Source organism: Arachis ipaensis, chromosome B2, assembly GCF_059453495.1.
Source record: "Arachis ipaensis isolate K30076 ecotype BB chromosome B2, ASM5945349v1, whole genome shotgun sequence".
Classification (NCBI taxonomy): Eukaryota; Viridiplantae; Streptophyta; class Magnoliopsida; order Fabales; family Fabaceae; genus Arachis; species Arachis ipaensis.
In genome coordinates this window covers 9,139,263-9,167,202 of record NC_142437.1, presented here as the reverse complement: position 1 = coordinate 9,167,202, position 27,940 = coordinate 9,139,263, and the positions used below count along the sequence as shown (strand labels likewise).

Here is a 27,940-nt window from a genome sequence, read left to right as displayed (position 1 = left end):
CTTGTAGCACAAGGTCTTTCACAAAGGCTCGGTATAGATTATGAAGAAACGTATTCCCCTGTGGTGGATGCAATAACATTGTGTTATTTGGTCAGTTTATCTGCATATCATAAACTACATATGCATTTAATGGATGTGGTAACAGCCTACTTATACGGCTCATTAGATCGTGATATCTATATAAAAGTCCCTAAAGGATTAAAGATATCTAAACCATCCAATGAATATTCATAGGGTTATACTCAGTCAAATTGAAAAGATCTTTATATAGTCTAAAGCAATCTGGACAAATGTGGTATAATCGTCTTACTGAGTATCTGGCCAAAAATGGATTCAAGAATGATGATATCTACCCATGTGTTGTCATAAAGAAATCTGCATCTCGATTCATTATAATTGCTGTGTACGTTGATGATTTAAATATTATTGGAACTCTTGAAGAGATTCCAACAATTATAAAAATTCTAAAAGAAGAATTTGAGACGAAAGATCTTGGAAAGATTAAATTTTGTCTCGGCCTGCAGATCGAGCATATAAAAAAGTGGGATCTTCATTCATCAAATAACATACACAGAAAAGATCTTGAAGAGATTTTATATGGATAAGTCACATCCATTAAGTACCCCAATGACCGTAAGATCTTTGGATGTGGAAAAGGATCAACTCCGTCCTAAGGAAGAAAATGAAGATATCCTTGGTTATGAAGTACTATATCTTAGTGCCATTGGAGCACTAATGTATCTTGCTAATAATACAAGACCCGATACATCATTTGCTGTGAATTTACTAGCAAGATATAGTTCCTCTCCAACCAGAAGACATTGGAATGGAATCAAACAAATCTTTCGGTATCTTCATGGAACGGTTGATATTGGATTGTTTTATCCCTATGGATCCAAGTCATAATTAGTTGGCTATGCAGATGCTGGATACTTGTTTGATCCACACAAAGGGAGATCTCAAATATAGGATATCTGTTCACATATGGTGGTACGGCTATATCATGGAGGTCCACGAAACAAACGATTTCAGCAACATCCTCTAATCATGCTAAAATACTAGCGATACATGAGCAAGTCGCGAGTGTTTTTGGCTCATGAGTTTGATCCAATATATTATGTCATCATGTAGATTGATTGATCATAAAATAGCTCCAACTACCCTGTTTGAAGACAATACAACATGCATTGCTCAACTTAAAGGTGGATACATTAAAGGTGATAGAATAAAGAATATTTCTTCCAAATTCTTCTTCACTCATGATCTTCAAAATCAAGGGACAATTGATATCCAACAGATCCGCTCAAGTGACAATTTGGCGGACTTATTTACAAAGTCACTTCCAAAATCCTCCTTTGAAAAATTGGTACATCAGATTACGATGCGCCGATTTCGAGATATTAAATGATGTCAACAAGAGGAGGAGACTATACTCTTTTTTTTCTTGGTCAGGTTTTTTTCTCATTGGGTTTTTCTTGACAAAGTTTTTAATGAGACAGTTCTCATCACAAAGGATTTTGTACTCTTTTTCCTTCACTAAAGTTTTTTTCCATTGGATTTTTCTTTAGTAAGGTTTTAACGAGGCATAATCCTAAGTGGTCATCCAAGGGGGAGTGTTGTGATAAGCACAAATGAGATGGATGCCCATTTATAATATGGGCGGCTGAAGTTTTCAAGGGAGAAAGTTAAGATTCTTACGAAGACTAGCTTTTAATAAAAGGTTGAAAATGATGAATTTGTATAAGTATAAATAAGGCTTTATAGCGTGAGAACACATCAATAAAAAAATATTTTCCCTCTCTCTCTACGTACAATATATAATAAAGCTCTTCTTTCTCTTTCTCTCTTCATATACTACAAATATAATATTAATATATAAATTATCGTTATTATGGTAGGATATTAATATTAGTGTCTTCTATTTATACTTCTTTATTTTATATTTATTATATCTTCTTTATTTATTTATTTTACAACAAACATATATTAGTAATTTTATTTTGCATTAATATATACCTTTCACTTTATCTTTTTTGTACTTTGCTTATACGTACGTACATACATATACATACATATAGGGCATGTATATACATACGTACCAGAACAAAGTTCTCGTAAAAAATAAGGAAGATAGTCAGTGAATTATAACTTAAATAGTATAATTTTTTTATACTCACTTAGAGTTTACGGATTCAAATTTTACTCTTATTTTTAGTAATAAAAGAAAAAGAAGCAATTATATTAGAGATAACAAAATAAATGTAGTTAATAAAAAATCTGACCTTAATAGATGATAATACAAACAATATTATATTATCATTTAATCAAATTCACTATACGTGTATAATTTTTGTAGTAGTGAATGATTACTTTTAACAAAGATGTTCATATGACAATATATTGTCATCTGGTGATTGATTTTTAATATATATGTAATATTGTTGTTTATTTATATAGTGTTTTTTTTTATTTTCTATGGCATTTCGCAGCCCAACAAGTTAAAATTAATCTACTGAGAATCTGATTTCCATTAAAACGTCTATTGTTGATCAATAGATTGCAGCATACATAACACGATATTCAAACTCTTAACACTTGTTTAAACGTACGAATGAGTTCACGACCAACCCATATTGGGGATATAGTCGTTCTTTAGAGATTAAACTTTGAATAGAAACTAATGATACATAGATAAAAATTAGATTCCCAAGCAACATATAGCATTTTCTCTCCCATTGCAAATCTTTGATGCAGCAACTTAAATGGTATTCTTCCTTCAAATGGAATTCCCGGGCTAATATCTTATGAGCCAAATATTGATACAATTCTTATTTACTTACTCTTGTTTTGTAATAAGAAATTAAACATTGGTTATTCATTTTCTATATTGTAGGAAGAGTAAAGTGATGATAGGCATTGATCATATTATTAGGCTGTTTCATTATAGAAGCTAGCTAAGGCCAATTGATGATTTCCCACATTATTCATAATGAACTTGCCCTCGTTTGATTTCCTTCAAATATCATCAGTCAAACAAAGTGTCTGAGAAAATCATACACAAAGCTTAGACAGGAAAAAGCATGAAAATACTAATCATATTTAACCAAGTTTGGCAAGAACATCATTCAGAGAAGATACAGTCTCAGCATAGTACTTCTCTGCTTCTGGGGTGCTCTTCACTTTTGCTGCATGATCAAGCTGTTAATCACACATAAAAAACACATTTTGATTAGTCTAACTCTAAACTCTCACAACAAACATCACTAGTAAAAAGCTGTTTTCTCTTTTTTCTTTATAAAATTCCGAAAACAGAAAATACTAAAAAAATGAAAACAGAGAATAAAAATGCAAACCAATCGCACAAATATTTTAAAATTCTCTCATCTCTTTTCGCAGTGTGGCCATTATTGACTTACATTGCTGATATCCTGGAAGAGCTTGCCAATGAGATCCTTGAGGGGTTTCTTCTGATCCTTAGGCTTTGCAGAGACAACAGTGTTAAGGTCATATCGAAGATACTCGGCGCGGAGACGGAGATCATTCTGAACATATGGCCATGCCTTCTTGTCTATCAACTGCTTCACATTTACAATTTCCTTTGCTGACTCCTTTGCCCTTTGTGCTGCCTCACTTGGTGACAATGGCTGAAGGAAGAACCTGTCTTTCAATGGCAACTTAAGGTCCCTTGCTTCATCAGAGTTCAGTGTTCCAGCTGCCAAATTTTTCCATAACATAAAATCACCATGGTTATAATTTTCAGCCACAACAACAAAATCTTATCCCCCTAAATATCAACTATAGTACAATTTACATAAAAATCACCGGTTTCAAGTTTCAACTATAGTTAAGTTGTGCTCTTTTTACTTGACCCTCGTTACATAATATTAGATAACTATATTTCAACTAACAAATTAGTCACATCTATAAAATCTATGTTAAAATATAAAATTACATATATATAATTGATTTAGTAGCTGATTTTTATATGTGCATGTGAGAGACATATCACTATCATTAGACTAATAGAACCTAGAGTTTAATTTTGATATGCTGAGTAACTCGTGCAATCATATCAGTTCTTTCGGATAATCTTTTTTGTAGTCAATATAAAAGGTAGTTATTTTGTAGCGATATATAATTAGATGCACGTGGTGCATCAAAATTAAATTCTAGAAACTATATCTAATGCCAATTGTGTGACTATTTTTCTTCTCTCATAAGTCATAACCACATCTAGTATAAAGAGATATATCCATGTAAAGAAGAACAAAAAAGGAGGTTGTAGAAGAATGAAAGAAAGTGAAGACTTACGGAGTCCACCGGAGGGAGGAGGAGGAGGGCCAACTTTGATGGGTTTGGCATCAGCAAGAACAGCTTGAACAAAGGAAGCAGAAGCCAAACCAGCAGCAGCAGCACCAATCATGGCTCTTCTGCTGCTCTGTGGAGAAGCCTCTTGATGTTGTGCTCTCACACTCACTGATCTTGCTGACGTGGCACCCACCCTGCTGCTGTTGCTTCCACTTGCCACATTCATCAACCGGTTTGACCCACTCAGCTGGATGCTCCCTTCAAGCACACCCTGTGATGATCCTCGCAAACCTGCCATTGATGCCATTGCTTGGGCCATTCTTAAGATATGTGAGTGCGTTTGTGGAAACTTGAATGTGAATGTGAACTAAGAGAAGAGAAGCTTCAAATATGATTGTTTTGTTTTGGGCGTGTGTGATGGAGAGTTGTGGAGTGGAATGTGGCTTATCATATCTGCCATTTGGATAAACTTGGATATGCTTTTGCCCAATCATGTTCCAAGGATTCTTCCTCTTTCATGACATGCTGGATTGTGTTTGCCTACGTGGACCCTTTAACACTTTGACACGTGGATTCACAGATTATTAAAACTGTTTTTTTTTTTTCATTATTTAACATCTCATTTTCCCTTCTATTATTTGTTTTTTGTCATTTAGTTTAGTTACTTGTAAAAGCTGAATGAATTGACAGATGTAAATATTAATTTATCCTTATCCTTAAACTTTTTTTTAAGCGTTGGATTTTATTAATTAAATAAATTTTAATTTTTTAGAATGAATATCCCACTCGAACTCTAATAATTACTTTGAAAGGGCAACGAAATCCCAAGAAAAAAAAATATCCAATCCGGCCCTTGATCTTTTTTTTGGACTGATTAGTCCCTGTGCCCAAAAAAATAACATTGACTTTTTTTGGCACAGAGATTTCGTTGTCCTTTCGAGGTAATTATCAAGGGTCGGGTTAGGTTTTTTTTGTCAAAGATCTCGTTGTCTTTCGAAATAATTGTCATGACTGTTTTGGGTTTTTCTCTTATTTATTATATTTTATATCAATAATTTAAATTTTATATATTTTATATCAATAATTTAAATTTTTTTGTTTAGATTTTGCACCAATTAGTTTTTATATCAATAATTTAAAAGTTTATAATTAAGTTTTTATGTTAAATATTTTTTTAATAAAATCCTTACTAACAATTGGCTTTAAAAGGAATTGAATAGTTTTAGAATATTTCATTCTATAAAAAAATTAATAAATACTTAATTGAAAACTTTTATCTAATAATCTACAAACACCTAACAGAACATTTTGTAAAACTATAAGAATCTACTAAGGGCTTTGGGAAACTCTAGAAGTAGCTTTTTTTAACTTTTGACTTATAAAAAGTAGTAGTATTAATGTCGGGTGCAATTTTCAAAACCAAATTGCAACTTTCTAAGAAGCTATTTTGGAGCTTATAGAGAAGTTAAAAAAAATGACTTCTCTCATAATACTTCTACTTTTCATTACATTTTTTTAAAATAAGCACTTTTAGAGTTAAAAATCCAAACACAAAATAACTTATTTATAAGTTACTTTTAACAGAGTCATTTATTGTTTAAGTTATTTTATCAAAAGGAGCTTAATTAAGTTAGTTACCCAAACTAGACCTAAGTAATCAACCCTTAATGCTAGAAATTTCAACTGAAAAAAAATGAAAAAATTGAAAACTTTAGTATCAAATTTGTGGTTAATATAACAGTTTCCATATTGCCATATGATGAACAACCTCAACAAATAGAAGCCCAGAAAAAAAAAATAATAATTGCTCAACTTACATTTCTTGCTTCTCTCTTGATAATGAAACATTTGGTTAATGATGAGAATGTAGGCCAATTACTTTGCCCCTTATACAAGTGCTCAATTGATCTAGTTACCCCATAAATTCATAATGATCCACCTAGTGTTACTTGCAATCCTATCAAATTATCAATGCTTGCACTTTGTGAAGAACTTGGTAGCTTGTTTTCTTTCAGGAATGATCACAGATTCACAGTTACAAGGTTTCTTTTACTTTTGGGGGCCATAACCATCAAATGAAAAGATTTGATCTCAACTCCATCACCTTCCACAAGCACCAACATCAATGGTTTAGGAAGCCATTCCCAGTCTTGCTGCAACAAATGAAGTTTATCAAATGGTATCACATTTCTCCAGCAACTTTTCAGGGCGAAAACCAAAGAAACAAAAATCCAATTTACATGATGAAAGGAAACAAGTCCTAGTGAAACATTCAATTGGCCTACTTACATAGCTCCCTCTAACATAATCACTTTGTAGAAGCATGACTAAAGGTGCACAGAATTCATGGTTTCTTTATCTCAAATCCGAGATAGGATGTCAGTAAGAACTATGCAAGATACTTGCAGGTTGTTCTTGATGTCTATCTCACTGCCACTGCAAAGGAAATGCATCTCTGTAACAAGTTTTCTAGCAATATCTCAAATGTTTTTGTCTTCAACTCCAGAAGAAGAATTATAACCAAGTATTAAGAATCTGTACAGATTCATCATTCCGGCAATTTGCGGAGATAGAATTGCTCAAACCAATGTTTCGGAGCAGCTGGGTGGATACGAAAAGCATGAGGAACAAAGTTCTTGTCGCTGGTCGCAATCATGGTTGCTATAGAGAAGTTTTTGGCACAATAACCCTTTTCTATCATCCACATATAGAATCTGAACCTAGGTTTAATGCGCTTTTCCAAGTCAAAACATAAGAATGCTGGAAAAGTGTCCAAAAGCTCCACAGAGGATCCCATTTCCTCATAGAGGAACTTAATCTTTTTCTCAATGATTTTCGGGTGTTGGCTTAGAACCTTAGGTCGAATTGCAACTATCTTTGAGAGCTTTGAGAATTCAATCCCTAAATGAAGAAGGCAATCGAATCGTTCCTGTAACTCGCTGCTAGTCCCATTCAAGTAAGTTAGGATAGCCATGGTCAAAGCAGTTTCTCCAAAGCCTAAGGCATGCAAGAAATTCAGTTTATTCATGGTGTGAACTGGGGTTCTCGAAGCACGAATCGCCTTTAAACCATCTTGATATCCTTTATCTTGGTCTTCATTGGGAAAGCTTGTGACATAAGTCAGTAAGAGTTGATGCGTCCCGTCCTTTATCCTATTAAAGAACCACTTACTTAAACCCAAAGCCCTCATTACATTAGGCAAATTAACCATTTTTATTGTTCCCAATGCATGAGCATAGTTTCGCTGCACATCCTCGAGATCCTTGGAGCTCATGCCAAAGTGTTTCAACAGCTTCAATACATTGATCACCGGCGTTTCGAAATCAAAATTCAACAATTCCGAGTCATGTAGGATCAATCGAGCTACTTCCTCCTTCTTGACACCAAACCTAGAAAAATACTCAGCTTTCTGCATCAACTCCTCTTCTCCATGCTCAAGAATCACATTCTTATACCTTCCAATGAGTTCCCCCATCTTACCCTTCTCACTATTCAAATTGTAAAAAACCCGAATTTTCCTACATACCTCGTACCAAGAATCTGCATTCCCCTCAACAAACCCTGCCAAATCAAAATCCAGAAAAACCAACCTGAGATCAGCAAGTAGCCCATCAATCTCAGCTTCCAACACTCCTCCCTGCTCACCAAAAACAAAAGGGAAAGCCAAACATATCCCAATGACCTGAACACTGCAAAAACCATAACTTTTCAGCACACACAGCCTGCCCTTCAACTCATCAGTATTACACCTAAACACAGAACAACGTTCCACATAAAGCAAACCAAGCTTATCCCAAGGGAACCCAAATTCATAGAGCACACAAGCAGCATCTAAAATAGAGCCATCTTCAGAGAAGAAAAACTTATGGGGTGGCAACAAGTTAGGAACTTGACTATACTTTATGCCAATGCTTTCAAAAAAGAACTCAAATTCATTGATGGGGTTGTACCTGAGGAACTTGTTGAGGGTGTGGGAGAAAGACGGAGCTGAAAATCCCACCTTTGCAATGAGGTTAGAGATAGAAGTGTGAGAATTAGCAGCAATCTGATCAGCAAAGGCATAAGGGATGGACCTTGTGGAATGAAGGTAATCAGTGAGGATCTTCTGGGCTTGAGAGAGAGCAAGGTTCTTGTACTTTGAAGGAACCTTTGTTCTGGTGGCGGTGGTGCATAGACGGCGGTGAAGGAACAACATCGTACAGTGCGGAATGTTTTCCACTTCTCCTTCCCCTTGCATCATCGTATTTATGGAATCATGGTGTCCTATCAACACAGTAACAATGTCAAGTGTTTAATTTCTTTTCTAGGAGAGGGACAAATAAATCCGCTCTATTTATATTATATTTCACACAGATTTATTTTTTTTTAAAAAAAAATATTAATAATTTTTTTTAGAGACAGATATACTATTTTTAAATTAATTTTTATGATTATGATAAAAAAATTTAATTTAAATTAATTTATCTATATTTATTATTTTATAAGATATTATTGATTTTTTTTGGTTATTAGATTGGATATGTAAATCTTTTGAGACTTGTTTTTTTTTTTTTTTTTGGGGTTAAGGTTAACACCATAATTAAAAATTGGTTCTATATAATATATAGGATAAAGTATTGTTTTGACTCTCAATATTTGAGATGAATTTTATTTTGATTTTCTAATATTTTTATTATTTTATTTTTATCACAAAATATTTAAAATAACATTAATGTTATTCTACTATCAAATCTTTCACTAACATTTAAGTAGGATTAGAACTACATACTTATTTAAACTGACCACTCAATTAATTTTAAGTTGGTGTACAATACTTTACCTTACTATTTTACTCTAATATATATGTTTTAGCCTTTTAGCTTTTAGGTTATTGATCTTTTTGGTCAATGCATGCAATCAATTTTTGGACCCGGAACCAAACTTCAATGATATGTAGGCTAAACTGTTCGAATTCGAATAATTTACAAGGGTGGCCGGTATGATCCAACTAATGCTGGGCCTCATTGGATCAACACATTAAATACAATACCCAGCAAGTTTCCAAAATATAATGCAGTTGAAGAAAACAAAAAGATATTCTCGTATTATTGTCTCAAGTTTCTCAATGGTATAGTTTTCTTTAGAATATTTATAGAATATTTACAAGTATGAATGTGCAAACTGCAAAATATCGCCCATCTCTTTTACTAATTTTTGAAGTTGAGTTATGTAGCATCAGAGTTTATCTGATCTAATTTAGTTCGATTACTCGAAAATATTCATTACTACAATTCTACAAACGGTAGGATTTTTTTTTTTTTTTGATAACTACAAACGGTAGGATTTACATTTTATTTGTGTTCCTTGGGCTTTAAGCCCCTTTTGAATACCCAAAAAAATAAGAGGAGTGCAAGGGGTCAGTAATTTTGTGTTTTGTAACGATTAATTAGACATCAATAGTGTTTTTAACGGTGTGAGATTATATCTAATGATAGGAGATCACTCACTTTTTTTTTAATGGTTAAATGATGGCCACAAAATTCAAAAATTGTTGGTTCCTAGACTTTTTCATATAATTCTACTATAATTCTATTCGTAAATTTAAATTTTTTTTTCCTCTTTGCATGTTGAAAATTTTTCAAGCCCAACCTACTCCCATGCTGTCCTAAAAAAAATTAAATCATAATCAACTCAATATTAAAATTACAAACAACATAATCATCATATCAATTCATCGTCAAGTCTTTGCTAACAATAATCTTTTTACAATATACACTAATAAATCCAAAGTACAAGTAGGTCAAATAAGATTAAATTTAAATTCAAATTTTACTATATTCGCAATTCAACCCATTCTATTTTAAACCTTATTTGCAACTAATCGAATTAAGTATTCACAGAATAAAATTAGTATATAGACCTGACGTATTCATTTCTAAGCGTAACTGATATTTACATGAAAACATCTTTCACCACTTAAATTAGTTTTTGGGAACGAATTAGCAGCCTCCACTCCACTAATTACCATTACTATTAGTATTGAAATTGTATGAGAAAATTGACACCTTACATTTTACTTTATTTTTGCACTTTATTGAAACTATAAACGAATAGGATTCGAGAAGTGAAAAATGATAGAATATATTTGAGTAGCACAAACAAGCACATCCAAAAAACCAAAACATGATTGTGTGTAAAAGTGAGGGTATTGATTCCCTAATCTATGCAAAATAAAACGTGAGATGGGATCGGATCACATGAACAGAAGAGGACCCACTCATCAATATTATTAGGTTCCCTCTGACTTCACAAAATTCGCATCCCATGCATGCTTCGTGGGCTCTACCGTTCCATTTTCAACTCCTTCATTCTCATCTTGCATAATACACAGTACATACCATACACATATTCTAATACTTCGTACCAGCTAACCTCACATTACCACTCTCTGCATCATTTATCTTTTAATAATTAAATCTTTTTTATTACAAATTATAATAATAGTGAAATCTCAATTAATAACTAGGGCTGGATCAGATAATATCCGCATATCCGCAGTAATTATCCGCATCCAATCCGAATTTTAAGGATATTATCCGATCCGCACTATGATAGGATCGGATTGCGGATTTGGCAGTGATATCCACAGATTTGATCCACAAATCCGCATATCTGCACGTCTCATATAAATAGTATAGTTTAAGAAAGTAAACCCTAATATGATATGAATTTTAGTGTGTTGTTTTATGAATTTTATTATATCTTATTTTTAATTTTTTATGTTGTACTTTAACTTAGAATAATTAAATTTAGATCTCGTGTTGTTATTTTTCTTTTCTTATTCAAGAGAATTTTGATTGATAATATTTTAGGAGTAAATAGGGTTAAATAGGTGAAAAATAGATTTTCTAGAGCCAAAAATGGCCTTAAAATAATTTTTTTTAATTATATGGATATACCCAATATCTGATCCGATGCAGATCGAATCGGATCCAACTTGAAAAAATGCGGATATCGTATCCAATTTGATCCAATGAATACAATACGGATCGAATAAAATTATAAGCTATATCCGTTCCAATCCAATCCGTATACAATCCTATTAATAACTAATTAAATTGGGATTGTATCAAATGATATGATGGTGATTGAAATAAAACAATTTTTTTCTAAACCAACGAACCATACTAGTCATCAATTAATTATCACATAAAAAAATATATTTAACATTTCATAAAAATTTATTATATTATTGTTAACAAAATTAATTATTCATTTATTGTGATTAAATTAATATATATAAATATATAAAAATAATATTTAGTAGCTAATTTTAAGTATAATTAATATTTTTAATATACAAAATATAATACCTAAAAGATTATATATCTATATTGTATATTGTTGTACTATTTATATAATCCCTTCAGTTCTTCTTTCGAAGCAAAATGATGATGTTCTTTTTATAATTAACTGTCCCTCAAGATTTTAAATCCAACCCTTCTAACCATCATGACCTGAGGTGTGCGTCAGTATATATATAGTTCAAATTCATCCAAATGCCATAAAAACAGCCAAAAGAAAAGAGGAGAGGGGGAATCATGTGACGATGTTTATTGATAGTACTAATATATCTCTTTATCACAGCCAAGAAATGTAGCCTGAAAAGGAGTTAGAAATTAATGTGTCGTTAACGCTAAATTAGAAAAGCGCTATGAAATGAAAATTCGGAAGCGGACAAATGTTTTTTTACATTTTTTTTTTCCAATTAGAGGTGTTATTAGATTGGATCCGGTCTTAAAATGTCACTATATCTATCTTAATCCGATTTAAAAATAATTTAAAATAAATTAAGTTGATTCAATATAAAATTAGTATATATAAATTTTTTAAAATAAAATAATATTATATAATATAACAAATATTAATTAAAATATAAAAATATAATATAACATGATTAATTTTATTCTTTTAAAAAATATTTATTATAAAAATAATTTTGAGTTAAACCAGTAAATCAAAGCATAATCTAATTTCGATTTAAAAATAATATCAAATAAAAATAACAAATCTGAACCTAAATAATTCTTCCTTAGATCCAAACCGGATCTTGGAATCAGAACGGAACTTGAACACTCTAGTTCCAAATATGAGAAATGTTAGTCACTAAAATTAATGTATAAATATATGTAATTTAATTTCTTTTTAATATGTATTTATATTTTAACATATATTTTATATTGGTAACTAATTTTAGTGTACGTAGTATAACCCATTCAAATACACATGTGGACAAATGAGATTACAAAATAATAGTATATGACAAGAGTAGTGATGGTTAATTATTACACAACAAATATATATATATATATATATATATATATATATATATATATAAGCATATGTAAAGTATAAGCAACGTACATACCTACCTAGTATGTATTTGAAGTTGGAAAAATGATTGGGCATTGAGTTTGACAATAATGTCCTCACTCTTCACCATACATGTGACCACAGATGTATGTGCCTCCCACCCATATAATATATTTACCATTATTAATTGGATACTTGAGAAAATTAATTTATTTTAAATGAAGAAATAAGAATTAAATATTTTCTAAATTTGTTAACAAAAACTTCATTGTTACTTATTATTGCGTTATGATGGATGCATTAATCCAAAACCAGTTATATATAGGTTTTGAGAATAAAGTATGCAAAATTCTAAAATTTACTAAGCACGCGTGAAGATTTAGTTGAGAGTATCCAATGATTGTAGAGAGATTGTGTGTCTGGTTGTGAAGGGGACAAAGTGACACGCACGAGTGCAATTATGGGACCACGTGTTGCCACGTGACTCCCTCTATCTCCCTCTCCATATTTTTCAATTCATGCTTCACTTTACACGTGAACCTAAATTAACAACACTATATATACTACTACTACTACTTAAAAACATGCAACAAAAACAAATCATATGCTATGCGCTTTGTTTATTAATAAACAAAGCTTCATATTCATAATACAAAATCACAAGATTGCAGCAGCCCAAGTTGAGAAGGGTAAATGCTATGGTAAGTACAACACGCGAGAATTAAATATGGTAAAAATTCAGGTCCAGTCGATTTTATGTGAAATTAATAGTAAAGAGTTATTAGATGAAAATTTAGTCAAATTAGTCAAATTATTTAATCGTTTTTAACCATTAATTTTACATAAAATCGACAGCACATGAGTTTCCACCATCAAACATAGTGTTAAGGTTCCAAGCGATGAGATGATGATGATGGGTGGAGAAAGAAATTGATGAAAAATAGATAGGTAGTGCAAATGGATTAATCTTTATGAAATTATTAATAGAGATTTTAATTTTTATACCGTATAAAATAATTTTATATAAATATATGTATTAACAAAAGTAATGAAGTTTTAAATTCATTATTTAAAAATATTTAAATATTTAAATTTAATTTAATAATCAATTTATAAATAAATTAAAATTAAACTTATTTTTATATACATATAAATTTGTAAGATTTTTTTGAGTTTAAAATATAATTTTATAAAAAAATATTAATATTTTGTAATTTATTAGACCATCCTTACACGTTGTTTTTTTTTTTTATACCAAAGATATGAGACTCGAACCCGCAACCTCTTAATTGAGTATGGGGAGAGTATGCCATTTGAGCTACTACTCATTGGCTCCTTACACGTTTTTCTTACTAATAAGTTTGTATTTTTTTTAACTAATAAACAAATCTTAATTTTTTATTTATTATATTTTATATTAGAGGTAATGACCAATTCGGTACCCGAAAGATTGAAACACTGACATTTTGGTACTTGACTATTGTTATTGACAAAAAGGTACTTAAATGTTTTAAATTTTTGCCAAGCGTGTCCACGTGCTTGCCGGACCATAGCTCCGGTGAGTACGATACTTACGTGGACGCCGGTTTTTGCTGACAATAGGAGTTTTATATTAGTTGGAATTTGTAATTAAAAATTTGATTAGCCTACGTGGAATTAAGTTAACCTAATTCAGTTTTGTTTTTGTCCCAATTTAATTTTGTCCTAAAACCCAATTAGCAAATGTTGTTACTAGTTAATGAGTTACTGTAACTTAGTGTGTCACTACTAGTAAAACTCAAAGGTCACGTAGAGAGGGAGAGACGTTGCTCTGGAAGCTTGGCGCGAAGAAGAACGAGACTAGGCGAGAGACATTGTCGAATCAAGGGTAACGGTTTTCAAGTGGCATCGTTGGCTCACCATTCTTCGCTAGGAGCAACCGTACGAAGAGGTACGTTCTGCTTCATGTTTTTTGTTTAAGTAGTGGTTTATTTTGTTTGCTGGTGACATCTTGTTTATTCATTGTATCTTCCCTCTACTATTTCTTAGATGGATCATGTAGTTACGTTTGTGTATCATCACATGGGTACCTTGAAAAGGGTTAGAGATGGTAATGTGATATACGAAGGGGGTTTAGTAATTGAGATACACAGAGTGAATGTGGAGACATGTAACTTATTTTTTGTTGAGGGGTTATTTTTAGACCTGGGTTACCCTGGATATAATGAAGCGTATTGGCTAGAACCTGGTTTCGAATTAGGTAAGGGTCTTAGAGTGCTTAGGACAGATGCTGAAGTGATGAGGATGTGTGAGAGTGCGATTAAAAATGACAACATTATCCATCTCTATTTTGATCACCCCATTGATGCCAACCCTGAAATCCTTGATGACGATGTGGTGTCTGATGGTAGCAGTGAGAGTGTGGTTGAGGTCAATCCACCTGGTGATGAGAGGGAAACTGAAGTTGTGAATGAGGCCACCGGTGAGGTTAATTAGTTGAATAAGGCTTTTATTATTGTTGTGAAGGAGACTTTGAATGAAGTTGTGATTGAGGAGGCTGTTGATGTTAATGAGTCGGATAAATGTGAGGGTGGTGTTATGAATGAAGATGTGAATCACGAAAATGGGGATAAAGACACTGAAAAGAATGCAGCTCCAAGAAAGTTGTTAAGAAGGTGAGAAAGAGGCATCTAAGACCACCACCAAGTGGTTTATCCCAAGAAAAAAGAGCTGCTGAATCTGAACAACCTGAGGGTGATCATGGAGAAGATGAAACAGTAAATGAACAAACACATGAGACCAATGATGATGATGCACATGTTGCCAATGAAGGTGCTAACATCGAAGAACCAGTTGTGGATGAGTTGAGGGCAGAGGAACTAGCTACAAAAAATGTTGCAGGTAAAATTATTGTTTCTGTTTTGTTACAGCATGTTTGGATAAGTATTGCATCATGGCTGACATATATGAACTGATGTTTTAACAGATACACAAACACAAAGAAATGAGAGGACAAATATAAGGAGAAATCATCTACGGCCTCAACCATCTGGGCAGAGAATTGTACCTGGAAAGGATGATGAAGCACCAAGGGTAGAGGTGCCTAACCCGAACAGAGCAGATGGAGACAGTGGACCTGAGATGTACCAATACGAATCTGATGAACTGTATAGCCTTCCTGGATCTGATGATGAAGATAAACCTGTATTTCCTCAACATAACCCGAACACACCATTTGGGAAAATCACTCTGGAGTTGAACATGGAGTTCGAGACCATGGAACACTTTAAAGCAGTAGTGCAGAAGTACAACATACAAATTGGGAGACAGGTATTCTATCTTAGGAATGAGAAGAAGAGGTGCAAGGTGATTTGCTACGACCCCGACTGCCCTTGGTTGTGTTACTGTTCGAGGACCAACTATCCAGTCTCGTTTCAGATTAAGACATTTGTGGATGAGCATACATGTCCAAGAAGCAACAAGAGTAAGTCAATTAATTGTGCCTGGGTTGCTGAGGAGCTTGTGCCGAAACTCAGAATCTATCCCAACATGTTACAAAGGGAGGCACAGGAGTGGTTTAAGGTGGAGTATGATATCTCAGTTAATGAGAGGATGATGTATAGAGATATGGACAAGGCCAAAGATGTTATCGAAGGAACGGAGAAGGATCAATACCTAAGGCTTAGAGACTATCTGAATGAAATCATCAAGGCTAATCCTGGGTCAAGAGCCAACATGGGGACTACTCCACAGCAGGAAGGGTTGTCTAGGTTTAGGAACTTGTATATTTGTTTGGCTGCTTGCAAGCATGGATTTAAAGTAGGGTGCAGACCCTTCATAGTGTTGGATGAGACGTTTCTAAAAGGTTACTTTGGAGGGCAATTACTAACAGCAGTTGGTCAAGATGCGAACAACCAGCTTTTTCCAATTGCATACGGTGTTGTGGATGCAGAAACTCGAAAAAATTGGAGATTCTTTCTTGAGGAGTTACATACTGACATGGGGGACTACAATGAGAATGACTGGGTGTTTATGTCCGACCAGCAGAAGGTGATATGCACTGTATCTGCTCACTTGTACTCTTATATTCTTATTTGAGTTACTTATATCTATTAATGCTAACTGCTGATTTTACCTATGAATGCAGGGATTGATACCAACATTACAGGATGTGATGCCAGGTGTGAAACACAGATTTTATTGTATGCATATGTGGAGAAACCTGAACAAACGATGGAAGGATAAGGAACTTAAGGGAACATTCTGGCAATGTGCAAAAGCAACAACTGATCAAGAGTTCAAGGATGCAATGGCTAATGTGAAACGGATCAATAAACAAGTGTGGGAGTATTTGGACAAGTTTAAGCAAGAACAGTGGTCGAGAAGCAGGTTTTCTGAGTGGCCAAAGGTAGATAGTTTGACAAGCAATAACTGTGAATCGTTTAATTCAACCATTGTGGGTGCGGGGGAAAAGCATACTGACAATGCTTGAGGAGCTCAAGTTCTATATCATGAAGACGATGGCAAATCACAAGGATGCACTCATGGCTTACACTGGACAAATATCTCCTATACAAGTGAGTAGATTAGAGAAGGAGAAAAAACAAGCTAACTTCTGGGAAGCACAATGGTGTGGTGATGATGAGCATAACGAACTTGAAGTCAGAAAGTGGCAACATAGAGTGAGGGTGAATACACGAGAGAGAACATGTTCCTGCAAAAAATGGCAGCTGACTGGACTACCATGCTATCATGGTATTGCATCAATCCAGAGAAAGAATGAGAAGTCTGAAGACTATGTCCATCACAAGCTCACCATTGAGGCATACAACATGACCTACCAGTTTCACATTAACAGTATATCAAGTCAAGAGTATTGGGAGCATCATGAAGGGTTGCCTTGTCTGCCTCCTCCATATAAGAGGCCTATTGGCAGACCTTCAAAGAAGAGGAAGAAGGACAGCAGCGAGAAAAATTTTGGGAGCCAATATAATGCCAAGAGAAGATATGGCCAGATAACATGTCAAACCTGCAAGAGAGTCAGTCAAACAAATTTATTCTCTACTACCTACTTACATAATATCATTGAACTATTTCTAAATTTGATGAATGCTGATTACTTTATTCATTGTGTGTCTGCAAGGTTGGACATAATAGTAGAACTTGCCCTGAGAGATCAACTGGAGCAGCAGCTGAAGAAGAAGACATTGATGAGGATGAAGCTAGAGAGCAAGAAGCTAACTGGGAGGAGACCATGGAGGCTGCACATGTTGCAGATGAGTAAGACCTCACTCAAAGCCACCCAAAAAGTCAGCCTGATGAGGTAAACAATTGTATTTTAGCAAACCTTATTGTTTCCAAAATGTTGGTCCTGGAACTGATTTACCCCTTTTTTTTTTAACTAACGACCCTATTGATACAGAATACTGAGCCTGATGTGTCTACTACAACAACAACTGCTGCACCCCCTAATGCAGCCACTACACCAGCAACCAGCTCAGAACCATTACCTCCAGTGGCAGCAAGGCCACTAGCACCAACACCACCAACAAGAAGAAGAGGCAGGACCACTCGAAGAGGAACAACAGCAAGCTCAACAACACCTCTCACTCCTTCATTTAATGTTGCAGCTGCACCACCGTCCCCTGCTCAACCTAGGGTTGTCAGGCATGCTGCTGGGTATAAATCTCATATCCCACTCTCACCAACCAATGCTGCAGGACCAAGTAGTGGGTCTGGGTCAATGCCACAAGGTCCATTAGTTAGGCCCACTCTTCAAGCCCAACCTTCAGCCACATCTAGGCCACCAAATGTGACTAGGAAAACTATGGCAGCAACGAGCCCAGCCACACAAAGCAGATTCACATGCTTCATACCCACCCCATCCTTGAAGAAGAAAAAGCAATATGGACCACCACCATCAAAGAAATCAGCAAGCAACAAGAAGTGACCTTACTTTCTTGGGTTTTCAGTTTGTTTTTAGTTCCATGTTGGAACTGATGTAGTTACTATGCATTATGGCATGTTAAGTGCTAACCAAGTTTTTTGTGATTTTGTTACTGTCATCTTGGGTTAGTAGTACTTGCTATGAACATAAGTGTCATTATGCCATGTTAGGTTTTTTTGGGGCTGGCTTGTGTTATTTTGGGTCTGAAGTATGCTACTCTGAATACTTATGGATTATGATTTCATGCTATGAGACAGGTGTTTTATTCAGCTTTTGTTTATGGCATCTTTTCTTAAATGCTTACCTATGTTATATATAACTTGCTCACAATTCAACAACAATAACTCAGACACAGCATAATAATAACATAGCATCCATTAATTCATCTCAATTACAATGAGGAGAACATTACAAACAAATAAATTTTCATTCTTAAACTCTTAAATTTAACCATTGTCTTCCTACTTAACCAAATAAAACATACTCAAAACCAGATTTAACCCAAACAATATACAAATAACAATTAATAACAACTCAACCCTCGTCAGCTGCTCCTTCATGTCATTCACCACAGATAGCACCATCATCATCCTATCCCTTTCCTGGCCATCACTACACTCCAGATTGATTCTTCTTTTCTTCTTTGGTTCTGCTATGCCCACCATGTTGCTATTCTCCGAAGAAACTTCTCCTTCCACACATTGCTCTTCTATTTCATCCAACCATTGAAAATATCCACAACGTCTTTGTGTGTTCTAGCACGGCACAAAAATTTCGTGAATCAGAGTGCGATTGAAAGCTGAAACTAAATAAGTGGAGAAAACAAACCCAAGAAGATTAAGACATTTCGTCACGTATTTATCAACATTCTAAGCTTACCTTCCACATAGGGCAACGTAAAAACCATCTATCAGGGTTGCTACTTGTCTTCGACTTCAACGAAACCACTGGAAGGGGACAAAAGCAACACCCATCGTAGATTTTACTCACAATCCCTGAACCACCATCCACGTCGAAGGCTTGAATGGATGAGTGCTTTCTCACGGTTCCACCTTTTCCACGAGCCCTAGTTGCTTGCATCTTCCAGATTTAGATCCTGTACTACGACTGAACGAAGAGAGCAAAATTGGGTTTTAGGGCAAAATTAAATTGGGGCAAAAACTAAATTGAATTAGGTCAACTTAAATTTTCAGGTAGGCTAATCAAATTTTTAATTACAAATTCCAACTAATATAAAACTCCTCTTGTCAGCAAAAATCGACGTCCACGTAAGCATCGTACTCACCGGAGCTATGGTCCGGCAAGCACGTGGACACGCTCGGCAACAATTTAAAACATTCAGGTACCTTTTTGTCAATAATAATAGTCAGGTACCAAAATGTCAGCGTTTCAATCTTTTGGGTACCGAATTGGTCATTACCTCTTTATATTAATAGTTCAAATTAAAATTTTAAATTTATAATTTACAGTTTAAGATAGAGTACGAAATTTAAAATTTAAAATGTAGACTATAATATTTAGAGTGTTTTATTTTTTTTAAACCTTCAATAACAAATAAATTTTTAAAAAAATATTATGCTTTTTATTTTTTTAAAACGTATTAGCATTTGCATAATTATTTTATTGAACTTTAGAAAAAAATAAATTTTCATTTTTTTAACAAAATTTGATATAATACAATAAATTATGTAATTAATTATATTTTAAATGAACGTAGTGTCTTATATCAATTGCGGACTAGATACGTTTTTATTAATCCTTATTTATCATCTCTTTATTGGACGAGATATGTAATAAAGTGCATAAATTTTTTTATGCGTGCCTATATATGAAATTTTTTGTATTTATTTTAGGTGACGTCATTAGGAATGTACGAGTGAAAGTGGTCGTATATTTTAGTCTTGCTTACATCAACTTAGTATATCATGCTCCTTTTATTATTAAAAATATAAATAAGTACAAAATTCATACAAACAAGACTAAAACATATAGTTACTTTATTTTTATATTCTTAATGCGACACCATCTGATATTTTATCCACACTTTTTATAAATTTTACAAAGTATAAATAAATAATCATACATTCTTTATAAAAAGTTGTCTTAATAATAGTTAAAAATAAGAATGTTTAATTTAAATTTCAATCAAAAATTACAAAATGTAATAAAACAAGATATGGTTCGTTCTCTTTATCATTGTTATTAGTAAAATTTTTGAAGATTAAACCATATGTAAAGATATAAGAGATTTTTTTAAAAATATTTATCTTCTATTCCTAATTGAAGTATTATATATCATCGTATTTTTATTAAAAAAATATCGTCTAAAATTTTACCAAGTTTTAATATATCATGGTCAAACCTTATTTATTCATTGATTAGAAGCAATCTAGAGAACACAATAGATGTGTTAAATTTTTATAAATGAATCACTTTTTATATTTTTGTTTCATTAGTATTGTCATTGTTATTTACAAAGCAATTAATGTTTATAAATTAAAACGCTACACATAGTAAAGGATTAGGTTTTCTCAAGCTGAGAATCCTATCGGTTATTAAACTGCTTTAATTATTGATTTATTAGTCTAATCGATTTAATTGATGGTTTAACTTGAAAAATTGTTTTAGAATAGGATAATAAATAAATTATAAATAAACATCTTAAAATATTACTGTAGTTTAATATAAATCTTAAAATATCTTTAAAATTTAAAACACTACACAAAACATCATCAATTAAATTCATATGATCTTATTAAAATATAAACTCAAAAAGTTATAACCCTGATTCAGATGGTTTTTCTAAATAATTAATGAGTATTGTGTATGCCAAACACTTTAGATACAAACAATTAACAAGAAGAACTATATATTTCAATTGTACAATTCAAAAATGAAAAACATGTTCCTATCATCAACTACACTTTAGAGATCCTCTTTTTCTAATGATAATTTCACTGAAAACTTGGTTTTGACCCACTCCATATAAATATATAACCCCCTCCTATGTCCTTCACATCCTTGTAGCCCTACAAATTCATATCAAATACAAAATTATTAGTCTTCTCATCTATGAAAAGCTATATACACAACATGATAATATAACTCTATAATACACAAATAAGCATAACCTTTGCTATATATTTGAGGTAGAGTGATAATGGCTTTTATATTATATAATATGAAGGATGAACTACAACTACACTTACATCAGCAATAAGATAAGTAGTTTTATACAGATATCTCACTCAATTTTGGCAATTCTAAAATACAGATAAAAAAAAGTTGAAAAAAAAAAAACAAACTGAAAATCCAAAATGAAGAAGAAGATAAAAGTTACTCCAATGAAATGTTCTTCTTTGTTGCAAACAGATGAAACCTCTTTTAGAAAGCCTGGATTCTTCACCTTACTTGCACCCCAAAATCAAAATTTGAATAATCTAAATTGACCAAAATCCCACCATTGTTATGATGATGATAAAATTAAAGAAAGGAAAAAGTCAGCAACATTCAGCAACAAATATTTAAAAGGTGACACTAAATTAATCATCAACATCATATCTGAACTCAACAATCATTATTCAAGAATTACAAAACACTGAAAACAGCACTACATTATAAAACACTAAAACAGCAACATCAGTACATTATCGAACAGCAACACCATTTAGCAAGGCAGTGATAACACTAAATTAAACACTGAATTGAATTTTAGAAATTAAACAGAGCATTAGCAAGACAAAAATTAAACAGAGCATTAGCGAAGCAGAAATCAAAAGTTCAAAACAACACTAAATTAAATAGAGCATTAGCAAGATAGAAGAAGAAGAACATTAGCAACATTAACAACAACATTCAGCAAGGTAGTGATGACACTAAATTAAACATTGAATTAAATTTCATAAATTAAACAGAGCATTAGCAAGGCAGAAATTTAAAAGTTCAAGACAACACTAAATTAAACAGAGAGACACGGACACTCACCTTCAACGGAGACACAGACAGCAACCAGTGAGAGACGAGACGACGACGACAGGCGAGACGACGGCAAACGACGAGCTGCTCCAACCTCTAAGCCACGAAGTGAGAAGCCAGTGGACGACGTGTCGAGCTACCTAGGTTTCGAACCTGGAGAAGAGGAAGAAGCGGAGGCACCGAGAACCGAGAACCTGGGGACGACGGCTGCAAGGAACTTGAGAAAGAAGCAGCTAGGGTTTTGCTTCAAAGGGAGAGGTTCACGAATGATGGGGGAAGGGGGGGTTCACAAATGGAATGGGCAAATGGCTTCAGGCTTCAGCTCCTTGCACAATTGATTTTTCTTTTTTTTTTCTTTTTTTTTTAAGTTTTAACACAAAACGGCATCGTTTTCATAGAAGCGGTTCTCTAACCAACGGTTATTGATAATAGATCAGACCATTTTTATTGCTGGTTCTCGGTTGAACTGGTTCGACCGGTCCGTTCGGTCCGATTTTTAGAACCATAGGTTTTATGTGTAAATCAAAGTTTATGATATGTTTCTATTTTTTCGTAAACCGTTGCACATGATTTCACTCACCTATTTCGTGTATAATCTAGAGATTAAGACTGAGAGACAGAGACTAAAAGACAAAAATTGAAATAAGTCTCATTATTATATTTGGAATAAAGTGAAAGACAGAGACTAAAATAAAAATAAAATTCTAATTTAATTTATACAAAAAATAAAGTTAAAATTAATTAATTAAAATAAAAATATTTTAAATATAAAATGTTATTAAAGTTTCAATCTTCGTTCTAAAAAAATGTCAATCCCCTGTATTTTCACTTTTTGAAAGTACTAAAATATTGACATTTTAGAGATTGAGAGTGAAATTTTAATACTAGATTTTGGATAAACAAACATGATACTGAATCTCAACCCATTACCTCAAAACAAACACTACCTTAAAATTTTTTTTTGTGCATAATCCGCTATGTTCCATAGCGGTTTTCCTTTACCCTAGCTCAGCCATAATCTGCCACTAATAATTTTTTACGGGTAAATACTTAAAAATTTGGGCAATTTACTGAAATAAATAAACTGGCCTCCAAATTTACCGGAATACACATTTTGCAAAATGGATACCGAAATGCATTTTTTTTCATAAACTATGTAAACCGTGACAGGGGTCCCGCGGTTTACGAATGCACGTAATCCGCTACAGGGGTCGCAGATTACGTTCGAAGCAAATCATCACATAATCCGCGGTAGGGGTGTCGCGGTTTATGTGTGATGATGCAAACGTGCATAAACCGCTACACGGGTCTAGCGATTTATGCTTTAATGTGGACTTAGTTCATTTTTCATGGAGGATGAGTTTTTGGATGAAACTTTGGTTTGCATTTTTTATGTATGGCGCAACATAGGTTGGTGCTTTGATTTAATTGAAATTAGTCTCTTGAACTCATAGAATTTCCAACAAAATTAGAACACCTTTCCTCAAGAGAATCACAACTACATAGAGAATCACTAACAATAACCACGTCACCGTAAAACGAACAGTAAGTAGAACTTTACTTAATATAAGTACAACTAAAACAGGATAAGAACACAAATAAGAAAAGAAAAATGAAAGCTAATCATGACGACCTAATGACACCTATGCCTCGGCACTGGGGGCGGATCCTCGCTAAGGGCAAGTCCTGCGAGTGTGTTCTGTCTGTCTGTATAGCCCACATCGCTTCGGCCAACTACTATCGGCCTCATCCATGGTATTACGGATTCTTGTTGACCTCGGTCGCCCCTTTCTGGCACGTCTCATGTTAAGATCGGGAACGATAGTAGAACCGGCGTACGGTGGCCACGGACCCTCTGGAATAGGGGGCAGAAACTCCATCCGGTATACACTGAACATCTTACTCATGGTATAAACCTCATGAACGTACGTAGCCCAGTCTAACCGGGATTGAGAACAGCATGCAATCGCATGGCAGCACGGGTAATGGAGAGCTTGAAAGTACCCACAGTCACAAGTGCGATCTCTGAGGAAAACCGATACGTTCCAAGCGAAAAGTTACTAGTAGGAGTCGTCTCAACCACGGTATACTCAGTCTGATGTCTGTCAAATAGAGTAACCGTGAAGCACCTCGAATCTTTCAAGTTGCACTCTATCGCCTTGACCAGCGCCTGGCAGAACCGTTGGCCTGATCCCAACTATGCCTCTGCTGTCTGCCCTCGGACGAAAAAAAGCTCTGCTAACCTCCCATATGTGGATTTCACAAGTGAAGTAACCGGCAGATTCTGTGTCGCCTTTAATACAGAGTTAACACACTCGGGTATGTTCGTCGTCATGTGGCCGAACCATCTGCCTCCATCCTAGTGTTAGGTCCACTTATCATACTCCAGTCGGTTAGCCCAATCACACATGGCTGGATTCTCAGTCCTCATAATATCAAATCAGTAGTCAAACTCGGCCTCAGTATTGGCATACGCGGCATTCACGAGCATCCGCCTTGCATCCTGACCCTTGAAACTGAGAGCAAAATTAGCTGCAACGTGTCGAATGCAATACGCTCGATATGCATGAGGCGGTTGCCAACCACTGTCTGGTGCCTCCAGTGCAGCCTTAATGTCGTTTTGTCTATTAGAGATCACTAAAATCCCTTCTTGTGGGGTCACATGTTGACGCAAGTGGGATAAGAAAAAAGCTCACGACTCAGCATTCTCCCCCTCAACAAGTGCAAACGCAACTGGCAATATATTCGAGTTTCCATCTTATGCAATAGCCAGAAGCAAAGTCCCACCATACTTCCCATACAGATGCGTACCGTCAATGCTGATTAGTGGCTTGCAATATTTAAAAGCCTCAACACATGAAGGGAATGGCCAGAAAAGTTGATGAAAGTACTCTGTAGACTCATCAACCTTATCACCTACACTCACTAGAGAAGTCTTCAACAAAACTACGGTTCCGTCCATCGTTGCTTGCATCCCAAGGATCCACTAGGGCAACTCGGCATACGACTCTTTCCAATCCCCGTAAATCTGTGCGACTACCTTCTGCTTTGCATAATTGCCTTCCATACCTTCCTATAACTAGGCCTGAATCCGTAGGTTGACTCAGTAGCTTCTTGCAACACCTTTATCGTAATCGTTGCATCCGCCCTGACCAACGGATAGATCCTCGCACAAATTTACGTGGTAATCGAGCTGTCGGTGGTCGCTCGAAATCGAAGTGGCCAGGAAAGTGTGGACTCCGTTGTACCTTCTATTCTTCTAACCTCCCAGTTATCCTTGTCCTGCTGAAGTGCCACGCGGATCATCCACGTGTAGCCATTTCCAAACTCTTTGCATCTCCCAACATACTTCAGATGATCTGATTCCATAACCCGATACTGAACTCCACGACGAATGCTATAATCCTTAACACTCATCACAGCTTCCTTCTTAGTCTGGAAAGATTGGCCAATCTGAAATTCTCCAGAAGTATTGCCCTCGTGTAATCCTTGGCCTCCGAAGGTGTGTGCCTCATCCGGTTGTTGACTCACTGCTTCCAGGTTCAACGTCGAGAAATGTGGTGGTTGTTGGTGGGACTCAGAACTGGATGGTCCCTGAGGTGCAGGTGGGGCCACTAGAGTCTCCTCCTCACTATCCCTCGATATATGATCGGCCTCATCGTCCAAATCATCTTCCCGCATCGCGTCCTCAACGTGATCTGGATCACCAACACCAACAAGACCAGTAATCAAACCAGGTGACCTAGCTGCCGATGCTAGAACAAGTGAATGTGCAACGATAGGCATCGAAGTAAAAGCACCCCACCGTCGTTGACTGAGGATTTGGCGCTGAAGCCTTGGAACTGTCGACACGGTCTTCCACCTTGGCAAACAACTCGTGTATTCTCACCTCTGGAAAACTCCGCCGACAATGAAACAAGACCTCCATATCTTCATCCGACCTTACAAATGTTTCATACTGCACACCATTTGACACAACCGCCATCGGAATCTTGTAGAACACCTTCTTCACCAATTTGGCCCCACACAAACCCTGCCTTCTGCAATATGTTCCTCTTCAGATCCGACAAAGTATCAATCGAACGGATAAAAACGCTCAGCGATTCTTTATCAGTGAACTTAACACCATGCCTATTATTTTTTATTTTACCAGAGCAGTGGACTAGAACCAACAAGCTCTTCTCACTATCCATTTGTGAAAGTGTGAAAATGACTCTCCTCAAATGCCCCACTCCTTATCTTGAGTGGTATATATAGGCGAATTTGACAAAGCATAAACCGCTAGACTCCTGTAGCGGTTTATGCACGTTTGCATCATCACACATAAACCCCGACACCCTTACCACGGATTATGTGATGATTTTCTTCGAACATAATCCGCGACACCCTTGTAGCGGATTACGTGCATTCGTAAACTGCGGGACCCCTGTCGCGATTTACATAGTTTATGAAAAAATGCATTTCGGTATCCATTTTACAAAATGTGTATTCTTGGTAAATTTGGAGGTTAGTTTATTTATTTTAGTAAATTGCTCTAAAAATTTGGTGCACTGTAATAATTTTCATAAAATAGAATTAAGACTGAGATGTATTTATTTTAAACATGTAATTTATCTTATTTTATTTATGAATTTTGCTAAATTAAGATTATAAATAAAAAAATGATAAAAATACAAAAATTTTAAATTGTCAATATATTTATTAAAAAATATTTAAAATTTTTTATTAATAATAAATTTAACATATGTTCTTGATAAATTTTTTATTTTTATGTTTTAAAAATCCATTTAACAAGCGAGCATAATGAAACGGATTATTTTTTGGAATAACCATGTTAAATGTGGGACCTGCAAGCACTAGTGCCGTGCATGATGAGGTCATCATCGTTCCCAGCGCGTTGTTCTCACGGGCGCGTGAAGTTCTGTTACTGTTTCCCGCTCCCTCCATTCTCCGGTCAACAGTCAACCTGCCGAAAAAGCCGTGTATCTTTCTTAACAGAACCCTGTGATATGAAGAACACAGACTGTGAATCTATCATCTATCTATCGTCATATATAATGTAACTTTACTAATTTAACTTTAAAGACTTTTTTTTTTTTTTATTTCAATGATTTGTTGGAACTCAGCTAAAAAATGGAGAAAAGTTTAGGTAATAATAAATACAACTTGACAAAGAGATGAATGTTAAAAAAGGAAAAAAGATAATAAAAGAAAAATAAATTTTAAATATATCATTTAAATCCCTTTTGACTTTGTCATTAAAGAGAGCGAGAGTTTTTACTTTTTACAATAAACAACCCAACTTTCAAACAAGATAAATAAGATTAGCAAAAGAAGTTATTTCGATAAATACAAACGCTAATGGAAACTTAATACGTA

General features: G+C 34.5%; 3 protein-coding genes across 4 annotated transcripts; all 3 read right to left on the bottom strand.

Annotated features, from left to right (window-relative positions):
• Positions 1–2,980: 2,980 nt before the first annotated feature.
• PSBQ-2 (photosystem II subunit Q-2) lies at positions 2,981–4,765 on the bottom strand. The gene is made up of 3 exons (XM_016327250.3): positions 4,312–4,765; positions 3,417–3,712; positions 2,981–3,198 (listed from the first exon to the last, which is right to left on the bottom strand). Exons 1-3 carry the CDS (start codon positions 4,625–4,627, stop codon positions 3,100–3,102), a joined length of 711 nt encoding a protein of 236 aa, XP_016182736.1. The 5' UTR covers positions 4,628–4,765; the 3' UTR covers positions 2,981–3,099.
• Positions 4,766–6,018: 1,253 nt separating this feature from the next.
• Positions 6,019–8,613, bottom strand: LOC107624793 (transcription termination factor MTEF18, mitochondrial-like). Of its 2 annotated transcripts, none has more exons than XR_002357030.2 (2): positions 6,598–8,613; positions 6,019–6,461 (listed from the first exon to the last, which is right to left on the bottom strand). XR_002357030.2 is itself a non-coding variant. In XM_021115361.2 (2 exons), the coding sequence occupies exons 1-2, from the start codon at positions 8,546–8,548 to the stop codon at positions 6,857–6,859; spliced, it is 1,431 nt and encodes a 476-aa protein (XP_020971020.1). In that variant the 5' UTR covers positions 8,549–8,613; the 3' UTR covers positions 6,019–6,856. The 2 variants fall into 2 exon arrangements, 1 of the variants encoding a protein (XP_020971020.1); XM_021115361.2 differs by having other exon boundaries at positions 6,019–7,997; positions 8,259–8,613.
• Positions 8,614–19,047: 10,434 nt separating this feature from the next.
• Positions 19,048–19,666, bottom strand: LOC110269159 (uncharacterized). The gene is made up of 2 exons (XM_021116821.2): positions 19,466–19,666; positions 19,048–19,341 (listed from the first exon to the last, which is right to left on the bottom strand). Exons 1-2 carry the CDS (start codon positions 19,664–19,666, stop codon positions 19,048–19,050), a joined length of 495 nt encoding a protein of 164 aa, XP_020972480.1.
• Between the last annotated feature and the right edge of the window lie 8,274 nt (positions 19,667–27,940).

What these genes read in the sequence shown, in the direction of transcription:
- LOC110269159 (XM_021116821.2), bottom strand. Translation starts at nt 19,666, where the DNA reads ATGCAAGCAACTAGGGCTCGTGGAAAAGGTGGAACCGTGAGAAAGCAC. An exon ending in TACGTTGCCCTATGTGGAAG is followed by an intron (nt 19,342 to 19,465) that starts GTAAGCTTAGAA and finishes GTGCCGTGCTAG; the next exon opens with AACACACAAAGACGTTGTGG.
- PSBQ-2 (XM_016327250.3), bottom strand. Translation starts at nt 4,627, where the DNA reads ATGGCCCAAGCAATGGCATCAATGGCAGGTTTGCGAGGATCATCACAG. An exon ending in TCCTCCCTCCGGTGGACTCC is followed by an intron (nt 3,713 to 4,311) that starts GTAAGTCTTCAC and finishes AAAATTTGGCAG; the next exon opens with CTGGAACACTGAACTCTGAT. An exon ending in TCTTCCAGGATATCAGCAAT is followed by an intron (nt 3,199 to 3,416) that starts GTAAGTCAATAA and finishes TGTGATTAACAG; the next exon opens with CTTGATCATGCAGCAAAAGT.
- LOC107624793 (XM_021115361.2), bottom strand. Translation starts at nt 8,548, where the DNA reads ATGATGCAAGGGGAAGGAGAAGTGGAAAACATTCCGCACTGTACGATG. An exon ending in ACCCTCAACAAGTTCCTCAG is followed by an intron (nt 7,998 to 8,258) that starts GTACAACCCCAT and finishes TGGTTTTTGCAG; the next exon opens with TGTTCAGGTCATTGGGATAT.